The sequence below is a fragment of the Miniopterus schreibersii genome (assembly GCF_964146895.1).
Source record: "Miniopterus schreibersii genome assembly, chromosome: 2".
Classification (NCBI taxonomy): Eukaryota; Metazoa; Chordata; class Mammalia; order Chiroptera; family Miniopteridae; genus Miniopterus; species Miniopterus schreibersii.
The window spans coordinates 36,288,902-36,313,126 of NC_138102.1; the positions used below are offsets into that span (position 1 = coordinate 36,288,902).

The 24,225-nt window shown below is 43.6% G+C and overlaps 1 protein-coding gene across 5 annotated transcripts in view; it reads right to left on the minus strand.

Annotated features, from left to right (window-relative positions):
- Positions 1-24,225, minus strand: part of FARP1 (FERM, ARH/RhoGEF and pleckstrin domain protein 1) — a 256,565-nt gene that overhangs the window by 54,302 nt on the left and 178,038 nt on the right. For 4 of the 5 annotated variants that reach the window (XM_081129004.1, XM_081129007.1, XM_081129006.1 and 1 more), the window contains exons 5-13: positions 22,151-22,229; positions 15,295-15,392; positions 10,599-10,713; positions 9,622-9,769; positions 7,047-7,142; positions 5,396-5,559; positions 4,615-4,683; positions 2,305-2,380; positions 636-885 (exon numbers count right to left, since the gene is read on the minus strand). In XM_081129004.1, the coding sequence (XP_080985130.1) occupies positions 636-885; positions 2,305-2,380; positions 4,615-4,683; positions 5,396-5,559; positions 7,047-7,142; positions 9,622-9,769; positions 10,599-10,713; positions 15,295-15,392; positions 22,151-22,229 (1,095 nt within the window). Of the gene's footprint in view, positions 1-621; positions 886-2,304; positions 2,381-4,614; positions 4,684-5,395; positions 5,560-7,046; positions 7,143-9,621; positions 9,770-10,598; positions 10,714-15,294; positions 15,393-22,150; positions 22,230-24,225 lie in introns of all 5 variants that reach the window. The other variant, XM_081129008.1, reaches the window with a different exon arrangement.

A 24,225-nucleotide genomic window follows, 5' to 3' on the forward strand; every position in this document is an offset into this window, starting at 1 on the left:
CCTATCCATCGCCTCTGAGATTGACGCTACCTGGCTAAGGATGAGTGGATTTGTCTCTGACTTATTATATCTACTGGGAAGATTTCTTAAGTATGGCCTTTGTAAGACGGGGGAACAGTTTTCATAACAAGGACCCCGGTTCGAGAGAGTGTCTTCTTCCATACTTTTCCCTCTAGGGTCATGCCCATTTTCGGAAACATAGCCTTGAGACCCAGTCCTGTCCCAACTCATATCTGGACTTGAACTTCTGCTGCTGGGAGACAGTGGCGTGGCCAGGGGACTGTGACTGCCTGAGCCCCTGAACATCTCATCTATCAGAGAGCTATGTCTTGGGAGTCTGGGGCTCCCACTCACATCAAAGGTTATGTCTGCTGAATCGTCATCAAGGAATTCTCTGGAAGGAGGCCGGGAGGACTTCGCAGAGTGAGGGGAAGCCCTGTGCCTAGCGTCTATTTGCCTGTCATCCCTGGAGAGCAGGTAAACACCACTGGTCAAATCACCCTCATAATTGTCATTTGTTTGGGACCGTGACTGGGACGTTTGTTCCCTGAGAAGATCGGATTCGCTATCTACATCACTGCAGTCAATGAAAGGAATAGAAGTGCTGCTGCCTCTAGCAGCCCTGGATGCTGGACCTGTGCTTGGCTGCGGGGGCTGAGGTTTACTCTGCTGGGTCCTATCCTTAACGACCTCCTCCTCTTCCTCCGTCGTGGCCTTCACGGCTCCATCGGCCTTCTTGTTACCCACTGGGCTCTTCTGCAGAGCGGGGCTTTGGCGCGGCCCACACTCTTCGGTGGAAACCTTCAGTTCCTTTCCTTGCTGGCAGCTCTGGCCACCTGGGGACTCGGCACCTTCGCCAGGAGCAAGGCTGGCACTCTGCTGAGCCTGGGGGGCGGGGAGGGGGGGCAAGACAAAGAGGAGGGGACGGAAGAGAAAAGGCAGAGGGTTACTCCAGATCTGGGAAAAAAGAGAGAGAGTCAGAGTCTAGTTTAATAACATCTCCTTAAGCTTCGAGCAGCCCAAAAGTATTGCCAAATAAAGGCGGCCTCCGTGGCACTGGAACAGAGCTCTGACAAGCAGCGGGCCTGAGAGCATTTGTCAGTATCCAGAAACTTCTTTCAGGGTGTGAAGCTGACAGTGCAGGGTCCCCAGCGGCACAATTAGGCAGTGTCTCTGCTTTCTAGGACCCACAGTCTCATACTGGGTTTCTAAACCGTCTACGGAACAAGAGAGCCCCTCTAGGCCACAGGGCCTTCCCGAGGAAGTGTGAGCCGGGGCAGGAAGGAAACATTCATAGACCCCAGGAGGCAAGCTGACACGGATTTCAGGACAAATGACAAAAAAGTCTTTGTTTATACTTCTAAGACCAGAATGAACAGGTCAAGGGCTCTTTTTGGAGTCACACAATGAAATCTCCTTCATGTTCTTTCCCAACAAAGTTCTCATTCTCTTGTAGAGAAAACCCTGAAAATCCATCCAGAGACCAACTCCAGGAAAAATGAGCTCTTGCCACCCTCAGAGCAAGAGCGATAATGTCTCTTGTTGCCAACTGTGGTCACTGCCCTGTAACAGGAGCCTGGGAGCTCACCGCCCCGTCCAGTGCCAGAGAAGTGTTTTGACCTTGGCACTGAAGAGGAGCTACACCCATCGGCCGCAAAGCAGGTCCCGATCTCTTCACGCGAGCCCACCCATCGGCTGGAGGATGGGCTCTGCTCTACCAGCTCCCATGGAAGGAGGGAAGGTTCCACCCCTCAGTTGGGTTCAGGCCAACAGAGCTTCTCTGTGGCAAGAGCATGGGAGGAAGGATGGGAAATCAGCTAAAAAAGGGACACACTCCAGCCACTGAGCTTAGGTTGGGGGTGTGCAGTGCACAGAGCATGTGTATGCTCAAAGTCAGGGCACAGGTGCCTTGGCAGGTGTGGCTCAGTGGTTACAGTGTCGGCCCTCACACTGAAGGGTCGTGGGTTCGATTCCTGCTCAAAGGCATGTACCTGGGTCAGAGGTTTGATCCCTGGACCCGACTGGGGTGTGTGCGAGAGGCAGCCAATCGATGTGTCTCTCTCACATTGATGTTTCTCTCTCCCCCAACTCCTTCCACCCTCTCTAAAAATCAATGGGGAAAAAATATCCTCAGGTGAGGATCAATAATAGCAACAAAAGTCAGGGCACACTACTGGACTCTCTTCTCTATAAGACACTCTCACAGGTGAAAGACGAAGAACTCGAAAGCATGCTATGAAACACAGAACTCGGCAGAGGAGGTCTGGTGAAAAGCAGAGCTCTAACAGTGTCACCATTACTCACTTGTTTTGGCACTTCCGAATTCGGCTCTGTAGGCTGCATAGCAAGGCTTCGGATGGAGTGAATCTTGCTGTGTTTCCTTGGAGAAAACACAGAAGAGTTAAAGTTAGGTGAGGTGTGTTTTTTTTCCTTAGTGAAAAATAACAGCATTAGGCACTTCCTCAACAATGAAGACACCCAAAGTAGTTGGTATAAATGCCCCAAGGAAACAGACCCAGTCTTCTTTCCCATAGTTTCTGTAGGTTCCAGGGATTAGTTAAACCTTGAGAAGGCTCTCAGCAATACCCTGCTCCCTCTCGAGGGGTACAGTAGTTAGTGGGGCACTAACTATCTAGCTATGGGAAAAGTCACTGGGAGGGAGAAGCTGCGGGGCCCACATATGCTCTAGATTGCAAGCTATGGTCTAACAAGATGAAATCAATTTGTGCTTTTGGGGTAATGATTTTCTAGACCAGTGGTATAACAAAGGCAGTCACTACTCATCAGCTAACTCTTTCACAGTGTTAAGTTCAGAGAAGACCTGCCCTGTGAGTGAATTATAGACTCAACAGTAGAAGGAATTGGCCTTACCGCCACTAACACCTCTCCTCATTTTTCCCTTTCTTAGTCTGTCCATCCCCTCCTCCCCAGGGAAAAAGCATTAGGAACTTTTCAGGTACTCAAATGTGTGAAACTGTATAAACATAGAAAAATTAAATTCCAATGTGCATCCAGCTTTTCTTCAAAATACTCCAAATTAATACTCAAAAGTTCTGAAACACCCACAGTCTGAATCAGAGAGAGAACTGAACCACTTCTTCTATGATCTTCAAAAGATTAATGGTGGACTGTCCAAGAAAAAATTATGGGGCTTGTTCTATGAAGATGAGCATGCTAACAGCCCACTGAACACTACAGGCCTGGGTACAGGGAGGGAGCACAAGCTAGGCCTGCATCGGAAGGAATACACTAGGGCGGCCACAGCAGCAGATCTGCGTCAGCAAAAGCAAAGCACTAAACAACCTGACTGTTGACCAACAGAAAATAAGGTAAATAAAATACCCTCAACTACCAGAAAACACTTAAAACAGATCTCAGATCAGGGAAGGGTTTAGAAAGAAAGATGCAGAATTATGTACAGTGTGATGCCGATACCACTTATACAAATAAAAAAGCACACCCCAGAGCAACTCTACATATGCTTTTTGGATGCACAAAGTAACGTGAAGCAGCCAGGTGTTGCCTCTGGGGAGGGGAGAAGGGAAATAAGGCCACATCTGTAACAACAGCTATAGATAAAAGGAGAAAAAGAACTCCAGAAATACGTATGTTAAAATGTTAATTCTAAGTAGTGAAAATATGGGTGTTTGCTGTATTCTGTGTACTTTATTGTAATTTTCAAATGTATCAAAATGAGAAAAGAAAAATATTTTTAAAAAAACATGGGCTGGCACGGCTGGCATGGCTCAGAGGTTGAGCATCGACATATGATCCAGAAGACCGCGGTTCGAATCCAGGTCAGGGCACATGCCCGGGTTGCCAGCTGGATCCCCAGTGGGGGGCGTGCAGGAAGCAGCCCATCAATGACTCTCATCATTTCTAACTCTCTCTCTCCCTCTCCCTTCCTCTCTCTGAAATCAATAAAAACATATTAAAAACAAAAACATGGGCTGAATAGTCCTTGGAGCACTGCCCCCCCCTTTCCCTTGGATCTCAGTCCTCTGGGTTCTCTGCGTCTCCCTCTCTGGGAGGCAGAGCGGTGCTCAAGGGCAGTGGGCTCCGGAGCCAGATGACGAGGGGCCGCTCACCAGCTCGGAGACCCGGGCTGGTTACTCAGCCTCTTTGAGCTGTAGCGTCTCCACCTTTAGAAAGGGAGGGAGCAGCACGGACCTCACAGTGTGGGTGTGAAGCCTGTGAGCTAATACACGTAAAGAGCTTGGAACACTGCCCGGGACATCGTCGGAGCAATAAACATTTGCTAGCAACAGCAATACTAAATCCTGTTTATTTTCCTCCAAACTTTATTTAATTAAAAAGTTTATAAAAATGCGTTCAATTCAAACCCCAAAATATCGAAGGACTCACCAAAGGGTGCGTTTTCACAGCGTTGCCCTCCCTGCCCCCTGCTGGCTTCTCCCTCCTCAGTCCACTCTCCTTACCTCTTCATTCCCTCGAATACACGCCCCTGGGCCCGCCCGCGGCCCTGTGCAGTGCGACACGGGCCGAGGCGATCGCCACGCCTGGGTGAGGAGACACCCAGCAGCAGCTGAGCTGTCCCTGGAGAGAAGGGCTCGACTCCTCCCGTAGCGGGAGCGGCAGGGAAGCCTCTCTTACCTTTCAAACTGCACCTTCTTATGTCCTCCTTCTTTCACGTAGTCGAGAACCTGCTTCTGAGTCCGACCGCTGCAGCGAAGGCCACGAGCAGAGAGAGGGGACAGCGAGGCGTTCTCATTTACACATGTGGCCCTCCGCCACCCCCACTTCCCTCCTCCCGTCCGGGGGGACCTGGGGGCTTTCTCAGCTGGCCAGCAGCGAAAGCAGACTAAGGAAAACTGTGTTTCTGTGCCTATTCTGCCTCTTGATATTGCCCTTGCGACTAAAGGGGAGTGTTCCATGAACTGAACCACTCAGTTCCATGTCTGGTTATCAGGCAAACATCCTGAGTCTGTATGCCTTGTGAAGGGATAATTTTGCTCACTGTGTATCCCCCAGCGGCCAGAAGAGTATTTGACATGCAGTAGACACTCAGAGTGCTCAAAGAATGAGTGAAAAAGTGACGCATGATGCCAGGTCTATGCAGCGTTCGTTCTATGAAGCTGCATGGAGTGTTAGCAGTGACTTGCTTCTACAGAGAAGAGTCCTTTCTGAATTACAGAGGCCCGTTCAGAGTGTGCTGCGGCCAGGCAGGCTGCCTGGTGACCGACACTCCAACAGAACACAGCGAGGCCCGCCAAGGGGCCTGCAGGGACGGCTGAGCAAATACCTCGGGCTCCCAGGGACCCCCTCGGACCCCATCCCCTCGCTGAGTGGAGCAGCTGCAATAGGCAACAGGGCGAGGAGAGTCTTGGGGGAAATGTGCACATGGCAGGCGGAGAGGAGTGAAGCGAACCCTTACCTGAACCGAAATGATGACCCTCGACTAAAGAGAACAGGCTTTGGCTTTGGTTTGGGCTCTTCGAAAAGTCTAAAAAAGGCATGATGTTCAACACAGATTTTCCAGAAGGACTTGCAAAAATCCCGGCTAGCCATTAGGAATTCCAAGGTGTCCTGGTAGGAGCTCTAAAAAGAGAAAGTATCACTCTGGTGTGTTTTTTTTTAAATTACCCACAGACACTACGTTGAAAAATGAGAAAAGGGACAGAAAATAAATATATCCAATAAAAGTTCAAATGTGCATTTTATTATAGCATGACCATAAATTCACATATTTAGTAAAATATAGCTGTTTCTAATGACAAAATACAGTTATCATTCAACCATTTTCTTCCCCATAGAACTCCTTGGAGAAACTAACAGAAACCAGGGGTATGTAGCAAAAGTTGTAACATTTCATTTGACAAAATTCATAAATAAATTATGTGTACTTGGCTTACACTTCCTTCTAAAAAAAAAATCCAAGTACTGAAATTCCTTTTTTGCCTCCTTAAAATAACTGCAACACAATTTTTCTGTTTTCTCCCTCATGGTTCGTGCCAACTTTAAACATTGGTCTTAAGTCTCTTCCTTACCAAAAAGCATATGGCTTGAGCCTCCAGGTGGCCCCAGGGACCATATGGGAAATGAACATTTTTTTTCTGGAGCACAAAAGTATCACTCAAGGCTGAAAAATTCCTGTCCTTTGATTCTGGAAAGGGGATATGGTAATTTTCTATTCCCAGACTGAATGCCCCCAATTTAAGTGGCCACATTACATAAACAAAAGTTACCATAGTCCTTAACGTTCTCAGCAGTTCCAACTATTTGGGGGAATCTCACAGTTCTGGGCAGTGCAGTCCCAACTTACAAACGAGTTGTGCTGTAATTTTTCATGTGTAAATCAGCCTTTTGGACCACAAAATGCATTTTCCCATGGAAAACAACTTATAATGGGTGCCTGCTTCCGAGGTCAAGCCATAAAAGCCTATTTAATCCATACTGTAGCTAAGCTATAAGCCTAGAAGTCCATTTATAATCTTTTTTCCATGGGAAAAAGAACTCCAAGTACTGGCTGGGGACATCAGCGATATATTATCCAGCTCCTCCAATGCCATTTCCGGCAGATGAAGGGGATGCTGTTCTTCCTTCTCTGACCCAGTCCCAGTGTGAGCAGCACTGTAAGGGTCCTGTGGGAAGTGGACGTGGTTAGCTCATGAGAACGCACCATCAGAGGTTTGGGACAACAGCAGGGACTCGAGATGGGGACTGCTGCCATGTGGGCAGGGATATGCCTGGAATACAGCAGAATGCTGAAGAGGGTCTCAGGTGACCCAGAGGCTGGTTGCAGCAACAGCAGAGAGCTCAGGGTGTTTGTCAGGGGGGGCTGCCGGTGTTTGCGCTGGCAGTGACCCTCCCCCTAGGCACACATCTGTGCTACCTAGCCTTTACCTTCTGTTTACTGAGAGCAACAGCTGTGTAGCTACCAAGCCTTTGGATACATCCCTCTGTACACTCAGACACCTGAATGGCTGTTGGCTGGTTTCAGCCTGTGCCCTAGCACGGGCCACTCCATCCCAAGGGCTCGCAGGGCCGGCTCAGAGGGTCTCCCCTCTTTCCTGGGAGCCACTTACATTTGCATCTGGGCGGAGCTTGATGAGAAAGCGCTTCCTCTTGAAGCTCAGCTTCCGCACCTTTGCCCAGTTGAAGGCATTGATCTTCGTGAAGCCCTAAGAAGAACGGAATCAGCCAGTGAGCCAGGAAATGCATGAGTAGCATGGGTGTTGGTATGTGTTGCTTATGGGGAACTGCAAGGAGGGCTGATGTTCCATGGCTCGGGAAGAATGCATTTTGCTGGAGAAGCCACAGATCTGCAGCTGTGGGGTGATGCGGGTTCCTGGATCGTTATTTCTCACTAATTACATGAGTTGGCATCCCAACTAAGTCTGCCTCCAGGGAGGAAAGAGGCTAGCCAAGGGAATGATAAAAAAGAAAGATAAATAAAAATAAAAACCATGACAACCACCACAATAATTAGCGATCATTATTTACAGCATGCCAGGCACTGGCCTAAGGACTTTACAGATCTTATCAAACCTTACACAAAACCCAGTAAGACGCCTTTCTTATCTTCATTTTATAGATGTGGAATCTGCAGCAAGGATATATTTTAATTTGACCAAAATCACACAGTGAACATGGCAGAATGAGATTCCTGAGCATGTGCCTTAGCCAGCAGCTGCTGTTCACGTCCAGAAAGCAACACCGCAGGTAGGCAATCACCCTTTTGTCCACATGGCCTGGCTCCTGGGTCCACCAGGCTTCCAACAGCACAACCAGAACCTGGGAGGGGAGGCCCCACCTTCCCACTATCTTCTAGGCCAAAGAACAGTCTCCGGGAAGGACTCACACCTGCTCATCTTTGATATAGCCATGTGGGACATGGTGGGGAAGCAGAAGGGAGCTGCCAGACACCAGCTCCCATCTGTCCTGTCATCTCAACTGAAAATAGAATTCCTCCATCTGAACACCAGGACCATTTATTTAAGTCGGTTAAGAATGAAGCAATTAGGCACCGACAAGAAGGTTCATTCCAAGATACAGCCTTTGTACATGATTAAATTACTGAGCAATTCTCAGTATTTGGATTGTATCAAACACAATCAAAGCAAATTAGTACAAATGTGAGGCACCTCTTTCCCCACTCTCATTTTTAGAAATGTTTAAGGGTTTTAATTTTGAAATTAATGGTAGTACCGAAAACAACACTTAGTTTACCCTAGTTTTCCTCATCAGGTACTCCTAGATTATTTCTGCAGGTCCAAAACTGTTAGGAGGAGTCACCTACTCAAATACCACACTGCTCTCAACACGTCACTCCCTACGATCCCATGTGAATCCCAATCTTAACTCCTTTCTCAGGACACAGGTCTGTGATCATTAGTGTCCATCATAAACATCTGATAAAGAAGCAGAGAATCACAGGCTATTTTGGTAAAATATGAAGGAGGAAATGTAACCAAACCTGGCAGAGCTCAAAAAAGTTTTAGGTCATGTACACATTTTATACCTTCTAATCTGGGTGACCTCTGACCCTATTTCATGAGAAAGGCAGATGCTTTCTTCACACCTATCTGAAGCCAAAGTACGATTACCTACTTTTGTTTAAAAGAAGCTTTGAGAAAATTTGGGGGGTTGGTGAGTATTTTCATTGTCTTGATTTCATTGATGGATTCACAGGATGTGCATATAGGAGAGCCTATCAAAGGGCACCCTTTAGATATGTGCATTTTATTGCATGTCAATAATAGGTCACTGAAGCTCTTAAGAGAAAGAGGAGCACCAATCAGTAAAACAGTACAATAGCAGTGTGATCAGAAGAGCACACATCTCAGAGGGCAGAGAATTGTATATCCTTAAGGAAAACACGGGTAGGATCCATCCAAGGGCCATGCGTGTTTTGTCACAAAATTACTGCAGTACAGATGTGGCTTTTATAAACTTATGAAACTGTTCTAGCTTACAAGAGGATACTACACTTTTCTTTTTAAGTTCGGTAAATCAGAAATCAGAAATAAGCTTATATAGCCTGGCCAGAGTGGCTCAGTAGTTGAGCGTCAACCCATGAACCAGGAGATCACGGTTCGACTCTCGGTCAGGGGACACGCCCAGGTTGCAGGCTGGATCCCCAATAGGGGCATGCAGGAGACAGCCAATCAATGACTCATCATTGATGCTTCTCTCTCTCTCCCCCTCTCCCCTTCTTTCCGAAATCAATAAAAACATATTAAAAAAAGAAAAAAGAAATAAGCTTATATAAAACCCAAATTAGGTTTAAAAAAAAAAATCACATAACTATCACAGGCCAATGTGGAAAAGGTTATTTTGGAGTCTAAAATCTTGATCCCATTATACATGTTCTAAGCACAGGTCCACATATAGATACAGATTTCTGTGATCCTACAAGGTGAACAAATGCAAACAAATCTATAAGGATAGATCCCCCAACCACAGCAAGGGCAAGTGAAATGGAATCTGGAAGCTGAGTGCCTAGAAAGAAATGGAAGCCCTTAGATGGTTAGTTTTTCCCTGCGCACCTAAAAATATCAGAGGTCTTAGCGTGGACCACCCAGAGTAGAATCAGACTAGAAGGGCGAACTCTTATCTCTCCATCACCAAGGGAACTAAGCTGTGTTCTAATGCTCTTACCTGAAACACTAGAATTCCTGTGTTCGCAACAGCCAGGTTGATCTTAGTACCTTCCCTGTCCTTAGCCGGGTGCAACCGGATCCCATACATCTCCAGCCTACGGGCGATCTCCAGGAGCTGGAAATCCGATTCTGCTGGTGTTTGTCCACTGACAAAACAAAAATTAAAGAGAAAGGCCAGGAGATTTGAATTCCCCCTGTCTATTAATTTGAGATTAAGGAGCTTCTCTTGGGAAATAAAAGGCATTTCACCGTAAACAATGGGGCTACCCGATCAGATGACACCCAACCTCCCATTCATTATAACCCAAAGTCGAGCAGCTAGAACAAAAGCTCTATTGCTTGTGTAACTCAAAACCCCAAAAGTCTATCTCAACCTTGGCCAATTTTTTTTTGAACCTCAAAAGAGTTTCCTTTAAGGTCATATAAAAGCAAAACACCGTCGTGTTAAAACACGTTTTTAGTCACTCACAATAGACCTAAACTTGCAAACAAAGTTCAAGGCACCATTCTCTCATGTTATCATAAGGACTCAAGTGCCCTCCTTCAAACAACAACAACACAAACAAAAGGCACAGAGAATCCTTTGAAAATGTTTTACTGATCCAAACAAAAAAAAACCAAAACAGAGTGGAGATGGTACAAAAGTTCTAGATTTTCACGATATTCTTCCTTTGCCCCTAGTGTACCATGTCACTTTCCCAATTTCCTATTAATTGGTCTTTTACTCTCCCTTTTAATCCAAAGCATGGGGTGTACTAAAACTCCCGCATGCTCCGGTCTCACTGTAAGAAAAGTCAAGAGGCCTGGAGCTCTGGTTTTGAGCGGGTAACCTGCATTTCTGAGAGCTCTTCTCCTTTCCTCACACTTTGCCTATTTCTTCCCAATAGCTACTGTGTCTCTCTGTGTGTACCCATGTATGTCTGAAGGACAGAGAGAAACGGCTGAAAGGAAATGTAAAGCAACAAATAGACTTACATGTGGTTATGGTGAAATTCCACAATTTTATCTTCTAGTGCATCTTGCTGAGGTATGTACTTATTTTTTGCTAAGTGTTCTCTGTCCGATGCTTCATCAAAATCCCCAATCTCGGCTACAGACAGAGAAAGAAAAACCAGCCCATATGATTAATACTCCACAATTTGTTCCATCCCCAGTGGAATACTCCCCACTAGCAAACTGGAAGCTAGCTGACAACAAAAAGCGATCCCAGCTGGTGGGTATCACAAGGCTAGATGTCAGAAGTGTGGACGTGAGGACATATTTAACAACTGCTCCAACATAAAATAAAGGTTTCCACTCTTTCTCATTTCTAACAGCTGGAAAGAAAACTTGAGAATTATCCATCCTTGGCCATCCAAGTTTCCTGGGGTTTCTTTCCTCCCCACCCAACTGGGGTCACTTCTGTTCCGGGCAGTAATTCAAGACATGTGGTTTATGACCCATGACTTCTAAATAGGCCCCCATTTCAGAACTTCACAAAATCAACTTCTGAAAGCCTTATATAAAACAATGATTAGTGCAAACCCAAAACGTTTTATCATGTAGGGAAATAGGCTGTAAATAGGTATAAAGGTACGTAATCTAATTTGGGTAAAAAAAACTATTACCACTTGCTAAATTTCTTGTAGTCCTCTTATCAGAAATAACTAGTCAGACTACAAGTGCTTATAAGTTTTTCATCTATAAGAAATAGGATGCATCGTTCTCTCATGGAACCTCAACATAGTCCCCAGATTGCTGTAATCTGGAAATGTAAAGGATAGAGCTTTAAAATAATAATTGTACCCTAACAGCAGCAGCTCCAGCTCTGTTTGTACCAGTTTAATACCTCTGGGACAGCAGGCCTTTTTCTTTGGATCATGTAATCTGTGTTACAAGCTTAAGAAAAACTAGCCTAATGACCAGCGCCCCGCTGTTCTGAGTAAAATCAAGTGAACTGTTGCTATGAAACCTACCTTCCATTTCCTCATGTGAAGCAACTTGTTATACTTTAGGCAATGCCCCTGCAGGACTCCTGCAGGATATGGCCTATATGCTGTCATGAATCTCACCCACTGAGAATATTTGCTCTGCATAAAACAGTGCCAACTCACCTGGCACCAGCTGGAAGAATCAATCACTCACTTCCTGCAGCTCTGACAGATCAATAACACGATTTCCTAATCGCCTTTCCTAGACTAATTTTTCCCTCCCTAGATAGAGTAAAATTGCCACCCTCCATCACAGAACACAGCACAGAAGAGGAGGGGCCTCTCTGGCCACACTGCTATCCTCGTTGGTGGCCTTGATGATGGTGGCACTGACTTTTCTGCAATTCCTTCCATCTGGCCTCAAGAAAGAACAGTTCACTATCACTCTTCACAGCAGTTGTGTTCTATGAAGACCCCATGAATGCTGAATTAGCAAATACTAACCACTGCTCCCAGGGGAAATAACTGACCTTGTTCTATGTGTGCTTCTGTTGAAAGACATCATATTTTATATACATTATCAATTCATTTACATTGAACTTGCAGCCAGCAGCACCACAACTCATGCCTGAGCAAAGCTCAACTGACACACAGATTTATGTTCTCTGTAAGGCATATCGCAGCCTTCGGGACTGAGGAGCACTAGGTAGCAACTCAATATGGCACTTGGGACCATTGTAAACAGGGGAATCGCCAACAAAAAGCACAAAAATGCAAAAGCACGGCACTAAACAGTCCGGAAAAAGCACCCTTGTTTATGGTGTGAGAGCTGAAAGAGGAAGGCAGGATGCAGCCCTTTTGACCTCAGCTGGGAGTGTGTGCGTGGGATAACTCAAATTTTTCACCATCTTGTGTATGTCTGCTAATGACCACAAAAGCACCACAAGTATTGATTTGGGGGTTACAAGTAACTTTTATACAGCAGGTGGATTTGTGAATACAGACTGTGTGTGGAACAATGCAGACTGACTGCTTATGGGGGACTCACCTGAATCCTAATTTCTTGAGAGCTTTAGATTTGGGCTTCTTAACGGGTATGGATTTAATAACACACTTTTCCATAATTCAATATAATAAAAGGGTTAAGAATTCCAGTTTTTCCTTTGGCATCAGGGTCAATACACCTAATTATCTTTTTTTTTTCCTGAGTCATTTTCCTTTCACTGCCCACCTAAAATGCAATGGTACTATATGACTAAGAAATTCACTTTCTCTTCAGAGTTCCCTTCTTTGAAATACGAAAATAGGCTCCTCCTTATATATGGAGAGTTTGAAAACTGACAAATATTCAAGAAATGATTTAATATTTTAAAGTATTTTTATGCCAAGATGCCATATTAGCTTATACATATACTAAGTTCCATAGCAGTCCACTCATGTCAAAGAATAGGGATTATAAGAACAACCCAAAACCTGTGGTTTTATTAAATGAAATCTCATGAGGATATGCTTGGACAATCCGTCTGCCACATGTCATCTTCAGCATGGAGACACACAACCTGAAGATGCAGCCTCTGAGCTACCCAAGTGGAATGTTAACATCAGGGCTATCTAGTGATTGATTCTTCATCACTTGTCCTAGTTAACTGATTCATAGTAAAGAAAATTAAAAGTTAAAAATGTTGCAGGGGTTATCTATATAAGGCCAGTGACAGAGAAACAAATGAGAAAATACAGACTATCTGAAAGACAACTTCATGAGTTCAAGTAAAAGAGAGGACAATTTAAAAAAAAATTCAGATTGTGTATACAGATATTCATGAGATGAACATACGGCTCATTTGAGGTAATTTTCCATCAGCACTAATGTAGCTTTTGCAAAAGGGAGATGAGGTGACTCCCTCATACCTTACAAATAATGCACATAATCATCAATAATTTTAATCAACACACTATACACAGAGGATTGTGAAATTCCTCCTTCCATGAATGAGTGCATGGGATGCTTAAAAATTCAGAAGTGGGGCTTTAAAAATATCAGAAGATTATAAAAATATTGTGTGTCTCATCACTGAATAAATAGCATGCAAATAGCAGGCATACTTCTGAACAGATCTATTTCATTCTCTCTGGAGAACTCAAGGTTCTCGGGGAATTTTGAGCTTCTGTTGCTGTCTAAGAAGGAGGGGCCATCAGACGAACACATGGTTTTCTGAGTGCTGTGAACCTGCACTTCCATATGTGCGAGTGAGATTTACTATGTTGACAGACTGTAAAAAGGAAGAAACTTAAGAGGAGGAAATAGGCACAAGACTAAATGGCATCAGGAATATTAAAAGCCCTGGGTCATAAACATTTTATCAAGTTACTATCCCAATAAGGAAGCTTCATTTTAAAATGTTCCATTGTTTGGAAAGGGAGGGTTGCAGGTGAGTGAGGTAAAGAGAGGAGAATATGTTTACAGAACACTTAACATGTATTGGGTATTTGTGCCATCATTTAATTTTCACAGCCTTATGAAAAAGTTTTATTATTTTCATGTTCCACAAGAAGGAAGAGGTGGGAGGGGGGTAGCAACATGCCACGGTCATCCATCAACTAATAGAAATCAGGTCTGCCTGATCCAAAGCCCTCCTCTCTCCACTGTCACATGAAGAGGGAAGGTAAAACACAAAAGGCAAAAGCTATAAAATTTTCTGTGCCAAAGAGTCCTCATTTTTAAAAATGGGGTAATAATACTACAGATCTCACACGGTTGTTATGGAATTAAATGAGATACTATACATAGTGCTAAAACATAGTAAGGTTGAATAAAGGATACCTAATTTTTTGTTTTGTTTTTCTTACATCGGTTTTCAAATTGATAAGAAAACATCTCTCTGCTAAGTCTGGTAGATATTCGATAATGCCCATATGCAAAAAAAGAAAAAGAAAAAAGAGTAGCATGGTCTATAAAAACACCTCATCATATTAGACTAAGGTGATTATTGATTAGCTGACTATTAGGAGTGACATTTCCTACAAACCTTTGGAAGTCTTATTAACTGGGCAGTTACCCGAATGGGATGGGGCTGATTATATGGGACGACTTTGTATACAACGGAATTTTTTAAATGATAGCACAATTTTTTTTATACTAGTGCTTATATATGTTGACTTTGGTCTATATACATAATTTATCTTCCTGAAACACCACATATATATTCCATTTCAAGTAACTTCTGCCTTGGCCAGAAAAAAGTGCTCAGGTAGGTTGTTAGTAAGCCTTAGCATGAGCACAATCTAATCTGTCCTTTGTCTAGATTAAGAAAGTTAAAATATTTCATTTGAATCATCACTAGGATCCAGTCTAGCTTCATATGTTTTGAACTCTAGAGTGCAGAATACAAGAAGTGAAATCTTTGACAGTTTTATGTCCTACAGCTAATGTCCACAGTCAATGATAAAGGACAGAACAAGTTTAGTCTACTTCACCCCCATCCCTCCAAGCTTCTCCTTTAAGACAACTGAGATGTCAACAATTGCACAAGACCATAAAAAGGGTAGATAAACCAGAACACAGTATTCCTGGGTCAATGTTTGGGGGAATACACATATTAAATGAAATTAGGAGTATTCTTTTCTACCCCTAAGTATTCATGATAACAGCAAAAGAACATAAAAACATTATTATTGTTTCAGTGGATCTCATTTTCTTTCCAATCAATCAAATCATTGTGTTATTTCCAACATGATTTCTAAAGGAAACCAACAGAACTTACATTGTACAATGTGTGAGATCAACAGGGCAGCGCTGGTGTCATTACACGTCAGCCTACCCTGAGCCAGGTCCTGCTTCACCTGCAGAGCAAACAGGTACCTGCGAATACACAGAGAGATGGGCATCGTCAACACAGAGATGGGCATATGGAGGGCGGGAAGGGCAGCATCTAAGTGAGGCTCACCCCTGGCAACCTGTCCACACAGTGATCAACTAAAGAAAGGTACATAAACCAAGGAAAAGAAAGTCCGCAAGGCTGGAATGGATTTCTGGTGCCACTGACTGCCACGTAAATACAGCCTCCCTTAAAGGCCCAGGAATCAGGTGCTGTAATCTTTTCACACACTGAGTAACACATTTCACTCTATATGAAGAGATACAGTGATAAAAACATAAGACAGTAACTTACTACCCTATATATTTTTACAGGGTAAAGCAAACGTTTAAAATTTTTTCACAGATCAAATACACTAAAAAATGGCTTTATGGCTCAGACAACAGCAGTAGTTAATTATGGTTAGTAAGAACTTTGCCGACAGGAAACAGAAAGACAAGGGTGTCTTTTTTGTGGTGCAATACTCACTTAACTACTTCCATAAGCCTCAGCTTCCAGATGTGTAAAAATCAATTAAAAACTTTTTTTCTTTATATTGTAGGATAAAGCACAAACTTTTTTGGTGAAAGAGAAAAGAGGTATTTATAAAACAAAGAAATTAAGGAAAAATAGTGCAATGTTAAAATTGATTTGAAAATATCAGTATGAACTCATAAACTTTTAGAAAAGACATTTATTAGTTTTGACCACTGCCTAGAAAACCCTTAGCAATCAGACTCTGGCTCTCACCCAATTGCCCACTGAAAGGACACAGGGGTAGGTCCTTGGAGAAATGGTAGATTCCAGGGTAGGGAAAGGTTCAGAATGAGCCTGGAATATCAAATTATGCCAGAAAGCAAGGCAGCTTCCAAAAATAAATGTGTTATATTGAAGGAGCATCCATTGGCCAAAGTAGCAGCTTGAATAGCAACAAGAGTTATTAAAGTGACTGGAAAGACATGGAAATAATGAAAATTCAAGGGTTCATATAACGCTACTAAAAAAAAAAGTGAAAACAACAAAAGCTGAATGTATCACCAATTTGAGGAGACTGTTAAAGCAATTCTTCATTCAAGCATTGGTAACCCAAGGCAAAAATGTGGTCATGTACTCTGCCTCTCCAGGAGGAGGGGTACTTCAGGATGTACAGATAGTCCAAGTGGATGAGGCACACTTCTACCTTACAGAAGAAGGCTACCTAATGATGTAGCAGGAATAACAGAATGAGAAGATCCTCATTCTACAGCCTCTGAAGAAATTACTGACTCTGGCAAGGATTGTTAACTGGCGTAAAAACAATTTAGGAAACTGGATATTTGCATAGAGACAAAGTAACATGACCTTACTTCATAATGGGAAGATCACAATATCACCTCCCTAATGATCAATCTTAGCATCATTAATGACATAGGAAGACACAACATGACTTATGATGAATTCTAGCCAAAAATGCTTAACTTGTATCTGTCAAGTCTTTAGAACTAACTTCCAATTTTTAGGAAATACAGAGGCTAGCGGAATAAGCTAAATAGCACAAGAAAGCAATCAATCAGACATTTCAAGAGGTAAGATATTCTGTAGTACAACCAACTGGTCCAGCTTCTCTACCAAGACGGTATCTCAAGGAAAAAAAGAGGGACTCTGCTAGATTAAAAGCGGTCCAAGGACATAATAACCTGATGCAATATGTGATCCTTCAGTAAATTTCATTTTAGAATAAGCAGGTATAAATGGCGTTTGGGGGACAAATAGGGAAATTTGAGTATGGCCAGAGTATTAGATGAGATGAAAAGTACATATATATGCATGGGGGGAAAATCAGAAAGGACATCACACTGATGTGTTAACAATGTTAATCTCTGAGCAACAGGACTACAGTATTTTTATCTTCTTAGTCTTGTTTATCTGTATATTCTAACTTCCTACACTGTGCATTGGTTCCTTTTGTAATAACAAAGGGTTATTTTTGCCTGGCAGGTAGAGCGTCAACTAAGGATCCAGGCGATTGGGGTTTGATTCCTGGTCAGGGCACATGCCTGGGTTGCGGGCTTGATCCCCAGTCGGGGGTGAGCAGGAGGCAGCTGATCAATGACTTTCTCATCGTTGATGTTTCTATCTCTCTCTCTCCCTCTCCTTTCCTCTCTCTGAAATCAATAAAGATATGTTTTTTTTAAAAAAACAAAGGGTTTTTTATTTTTTTTTAAAAGGTTTTAACAAGATCAACCAGGTTTCCATTAGATGAGATAATACATGGAAAGCACAGTGACTAGAATAAACACATTCAATGAATGTTAGCAACTTTTTAAGTAAAGTAAAAATGAGCCCAGCCGGAGTGGCTCAGCAGCTGAGCATCGACCTATGATCCAGGAGATAGTGGTTCAATTCTCAGTCAGTGCACATGCCCAGGTTGCAGGCTCAATCCCCAGCTGGGGGCGTGCAGGAGACAGCTGATCAATGACTCTCTCATCATTGATGTTTTTATCTCTCTCTCTCCCTCTCCCTTCTTCTCTCTGAAATCAATAAAAAATATGTATATTTTTTTAAAAAAGAATACCCTTTAAGTCATTTAGAAAGTTCCATTATTAAGAACTAAAAAACAAGCGGCAATTCTGTAACCATCAAAAACAAAACAAAAGCCCAAAACAAAATCACCCACATATCCACCAGTTAACAGTTGACCTTTATCCAACCCCCCTAATGTTTATTTATGTTCTCACATTCTCTCCCCCCCCTTTTCTCAACCCCCTCTTCTCTCTCTCTCTCTCTCTCTCTCTCAGGGAAGTCCAAGGGAAGAAGAGCAGAGAATATAAAATAAAAAAACATTGACATATAGGTTTATATAAGAGGAGGCAGAATAAACCATCTTTCTGCATTAGGTATTGGTTATTGTCTTTTCAACCCAACAATTAATTCTTAGAGCTACAGGCTCTAATTCTTGGCTATATGGTTAATTTTAAAATAAGCATGAGGGCTTTATATTTTACAAACATTACATTCTGAATATTTTACCATCTCAAGTTGAAACTGGGGGTCCCGTGTTCACAGGGATGGATTCAGGGTCTGGCAGGCTTTGGGGGCCTTTGGTGACAGTCTCGTGTGGGCTGTGAGATGGCAGGGGGCTCTGAAAGATCACACATTTAGTGAGAGGGCAAGTGGCATGCTGAGGACTGCGGGAAGAACTTGTCACCCTAAGTATGCTGACTCTTTCTGTTCTAAGGATCTTGTAATACGAGAAGGACCTTCCTGGGTACTGATTCTTGATGACTCTCGAGCAGGCTGGCTGCAATGCTAACATTAGAGATTCAGCAACACCTTCTGTCCTATGAACTGAAACAATTCCAATCAAATTCACAAGAGCTAAAGCCTAAGATGTACTCAGAAGGCACTAAATAAAATTAAACCAGTAAACACAAGGAAAACACTCAAAGCACTCAAAAAGGAATCTCCTTGGGAGGATGTGAGGAGCAAGGAGGTGACAGTGGTGGACTAGTCAAGAAGGGCTTCACTTCCCGGGACTGCAAGAGTTGCAAATCACACCCACCTGATGCCTGGTTTTACACATGTCTATTTTCATATAGGAGGTCTGACTCTTTTTCTTCTTCAGTGTCATGTCCAATTTATCTGCCAGTCTAAGGAGACTTTGCCCAGCAGCAAGTTCCGATAGGGTCTCTTGCTTAAACAAATGCAGCCGAGTAGAAATTAGATTTGATTGAGGATGAGACGCCCAAAGAGAAGTGTGCCTAAACTCATCAGCACCAGAAAAGTGACTCAGAGCTCTGCAATCAAAAGGCCTGGTGACTTCTTTTTCAAAGAACTCACCCTAGCTTTTAAAACTTGCACCTAAGAGTTGGTGCTTTTCTCCTTCTGTCCATAGGACAGAGTTTCACCAAAAGTGCAGTTCGATAAATAGACAGGAATTCAGCTTCCTGTTTAACTGCCAAGTGCAATGTAATCTTCCATCTATATAAATGGGAAGCTGAAAGCTATTCCTGGAGGCCCAAAGAATTAACCTCAGGGCTAGAGTCACTTAGAGCCGGTCAAACTATAGTCTGCAGGTCCGTTTCTGTCTCGCTCTTTCCACACGTCCCTCGCCTACATTAGCACTGTCCACACAGGCCTTCTCCTAAGCCCTCCCTCACTTGCCATCTGCTATAGAAAAGTCCCCAGCGTCTCAATGGTCACATCGTTCAATTTTTGCTTACACCAGAGTTTAAGTGTGGGAGTCAACACATTGGATCTGGGAGGCGCTCTTCACGTAATAGCTCGTGACAAAGTGGAAAGCAATGGGGAGCTTTCTAAGTTTCGTATCAATTTTATTCACCCTTGAGCCCAAAGAATTCTCTCTTCAGGAAAGTGTCAGTTAGCAGTGGGAGCCAGACAACAAAATCCTAAACCCGCTGCATCCAGCTGAGCTGTGTAACGTGAGGGAGTTACTAGATCGGCCAGAGCGGCTGGCAAGATACCAGGCACACTTGGCCTGAGGGTAACTAGTTGTATGGAATTTTATAACAAGGACCAGAATGGTAGAAAACTACAAACCTCTAAAGGCACTGAGTCATAAAAATTGAAAAGGTGCAAAACTCATTGCAAAGTAGAAAAGGCAGGAAAAGTGGGGGAAAGGGGATTTATGCTGCCAATTTCCTAAGCAGGATAAAGGCCCAGTGGGACGGACGCAGGGGGGGAAAAAGCACACTGCTGACCAACAGCTAGACTCGCCCAGAGATTTATTTCAGTACTCTGAGCTTGGAGCAGTGCATGTTCCCATGACAGGAAGGCTGGTCCCAGAACCTGGGACACAGTAGCCCCAATGACACCACACAAAGATGTGTCATCGGCCTCTCTGTCTTATGCAGCTGGGTTTAGTGGCTCCAGCTGCCTCTCCTCTACTTAAGCATTCTGGCAAACTGTATACAGTTCCCAGAGGCTGAGGGCTTCTGCATCTCCTAGCCGCCTCTGACTGCTTCACCGATTTGAGGATTATAAGTGGAGGCAAACAAGCAGTTGGTGACCCATTCAGAAAATATAAAACCTTCGCCTCTCGCTGGAATCCACACTCATGTGCCCAATGCCCTTCTTGATGCATCCACACAATGTCAAGTAGGTATTTCAAATGCAGCCTTGTAGAAGCAAGCTCTTGACTCTCTTCTGCTCCCCAATCCATGCCTTCCCTCCACCCATTCCCATTTTAATCATCACCATGACCACCCAGCCAGTTGCTTCAGTCAAATCTAAGCATCCCCTCTACTTCCCTCAGTCTCTATGCCCAACCCGTCACCAAGATGGACTGACCCCACCTCTAGCAAGTATTGCAAATGCAGCCACACATTTCCATTTCCACTCCTACCACCTCCCCCACTGCCATCGTCTCAGCCTGGGTGGCGGCACTCACTTTCTCACTGGATTCCCTGCTGTCAACCTCCCCACAACATCCACGTGGCAACTCGTCTTTCAACAGGACGTACATCCAGGCCTCTCTCCCATCTCACTGCACTTCGCCCTCAAGGTCCCTGTCATGCCTGCACACATTAATGATCGACACCTTTCACCTGTTCCTGCCTTGGGCACTGCCTACCTGGAAAGCTCTCCCTCCGAAAATGACTGGCAGGCCCTCATCATTTCCTCAGAGAGGCACCCCAGACTAATCAATCTAAAATCGTCACCCAGTCACCTTCTATGCCATTACCCTACTTCAGTGACCTAAAGAGCCATTACCATTATCTGATATTTTTATTTAATCCTTTTGTCTGTTCCCATGAGAGGCAGGCTTATCTTTTCACCACTACATCCCCAGTGCCTAGAACAATGCTGGCACACAGTGCACACACTTCATTCCCTCTTCATAAATGACGGTCAACCACCCACGATACTGAGCTCTGTACCAGGGATGAGAGGATGAGGAACTGTGATAGCCTTGGTCTGAAACAGTTACAGCTTGAAAGGCAGTGTGGCAGGAATTGGGCTGGTCAGACAAGTGTACGCAAAGGCACTCTTGAAAGGGAGGCATTTTATCTTCACATGTTCCCACTGGGCTCTGATCTCTTAGAAATCATTTAGAAACCACAAATTGTAAAATAAGTAGTAGTGAAGATAATGACAATGATGGTGACGATGGTGATGGGCATCCCTACTGGGTTCCAGCCATTGTATGTGTAATAGTGCTTATCCTCAAAACACCCATGGCCAAGCCAGCCTTATAGTCACAATGACACTGAGGAATTGAGACAGGTGCAGAGGGAACAAGTAACTGGCCAGTCACACCGCTATCAAAGGCAGGACTAAAGCCAAAGCCAGGCCCGACGGACGCTCCCGCTTCTCCCACTTGGCCAAGCTGCCAAAGAAACTGACCTACAGTTCCTGTCCACCCACCCCTGACGGCAATGAAGAGAAACTCTGAGTTCACATCTTGGTTTCACAGGAGAGATTCACCTTCCAAAACCATCTTGTGATGTGATAGATAAGAGGAAAAATATGGCAGTAACAGGGTAAGTCCAGTCCACTTCATATCACAGCCTTAAAGAAACCAGACCTCATTGCTTCTCTGCCTTTTGGCTAAGATCAAGTGTAGAAACCAGGCTTCAGGGAAAATGTGGCACTTGCTTACCCCCATGCTTGTCAGCATAACTGGAAGAGAGGGGGTTAAACTCTTAAGCGCAGAGTAAATGCTGGTTAAGTAGATACTCAGAAAATTTAATCAAATTGACTCAGAACATTAACTTTCTCTTCTCCTCGGCACCCCATAGCAATTAATAGCCAAACCACTAACCTTGTGAGTTCTTCTTGGAGTTGTGTGTGGTCAGGTGGAAAGAATTTCACCACAAACCTAACAACAACATGCTTTGGCCCTAAAGAAGAAGAAGAAAAAAAGCAGTAAAGCAGTTATTGATTTTTGTTTCAAATGCAATATTAAAAAAAAAAAAGATTTTCTGGGGTATATCATATACCAAATGAGTCCATTCCAAGTAGCCAAGAGTACACCTGCTGACATGCAAGTCACTGAACAACTGGTTAAGTCAGTTACTAAATCACACTTTCACACTGTGGGGAAAGAGGTACCTGTTTGTTTTAAACTATGACAAAGGTATTACATGGAGGTATTAAACTTTTTCTCAGTTTACTCAGGTTTAAAAGACATTTCTCTTATAAAAAAAAAAATTGTCTAACTGCTTTAGTCCAAGTTTTAGATCATTTTAAAAGGAGATGATGGAAATGTAAATCAATAATGTAATTTATTATTTTTAACTCTCTACAAGGTAGAGCTGCTAATGTGTTCATCAAATATGTATCTAGCACCTATACGCCAGGTGCTCTCCTGAGGCCTGGAGAGAAACCACAACAAGACGAGGCCCTGCCCCCGCCCTAGTCAGCCAAAGCCTTTTGAGTGTCTTATAAACCATCTTATTGGGAGGGGGTGGTCAGGGAGAGAATATGAAGAAGAGTAATAAATTTTGTTTTCAGAATTAAAACAGAACAAATAGATTATAAAATAATAATCTGTAATCTGAGTCAGAGTTTGTTTGATGTATTAGCTACAATATAAGGGTGGTCTTACAGCTTCTGCTGTTTAGAATGATAGCGATGAATTTATGTTCTATGAAATATAAGGCACTGTAATGAAATCCCAATCTTAACAGTACTCATATGAAAGCAGAAAATGTCTTTTTGCTCTTCCTTTCACTATCACAAAAATAGATGCTGTATCATAATTTCTATGCTAACACATTCAAGTTTAGGAAGAAAACAAAAAGGATATATCGTAAGGCGAAGATGTCGCCAATATACACAAATATTGAAGCAAATAGAAGCTGGGCTTTTCCCTAATCAATCTAAAAATTAACAAAAACCCTCGCATGTCAATTCTGAGTCACAAAATAACAATAGCAAAATGGGGAAGGTCACTCTACTTCTTCTCAGTCATTGTCACAGACATAGGAATTTAATGAGGACACTCAGATCCTTAGAGAACCGGAAGCTAAGTAGATGCTAGCACTAAGTAAAAATGACTGCTCTGTCACCCACGGCTAGTCAAAGCACATGGAGATGAAAAGGAGCACCCAGCGCTGGCTCAACAGGGACAGACTCTCTTTGTCAGCATTTGCTAAATGTGCTAGGAGATTCCTTTCCACCATCAGCATTTCCTATCATGAGTCATGAAAGGGACAAATGTCATCATTCTAGACTCCACAGTACCTTTACCTACCAAGCCTGGGGGGGCTTCTCTCAGTAATGTGCTCCCCACCCCCCACTTGGTCACTGGCCAACCACCCATAAAATGTTAAACAAACAATGGCTGTTTCATTTTCAGCATCAATAATTGCTTAATTTAAATGACAGCTCAACATCAATTTCAACTGCATAAGGGCCATATAGACACTGTGTGCCATTTATCACATCCACATAAACTGCTCTAAGTGGCCCCGTGGGGTTTCTTAGTCACACAGAAAAGCGATCCCACAAGGTATTGCGTGCTGCCGGCTCAGCTAAAGAAATGTAGCTTTGTTACCATCCTCGGACTCTGCCCAGGCTCTGGCTGCAGTGAAGAACTACCTGAATGACTCTGAGAATAGAGCTTGGCTCTGAACTTGACCTTAAAGCAGAGAGACGGGAGGAAGGTCCTGTGCTGAGGCATGTTGAGAAGGGAGAGAAAAACCAAGTGTTCTCTTTTCTCCCTCCTCTCCTAGACCCTCCTGAATCTTTTCTCCAACACATGGTCTAAATACAAGCCAGGTTCCCTTCAGTTCCGCTTGCCATTCAGAAATTCGGAAATGCACACAGGCAGGCACACGCGCGTGCACACACGCACACGCACACGCACGCACACACACACACACACACACACAC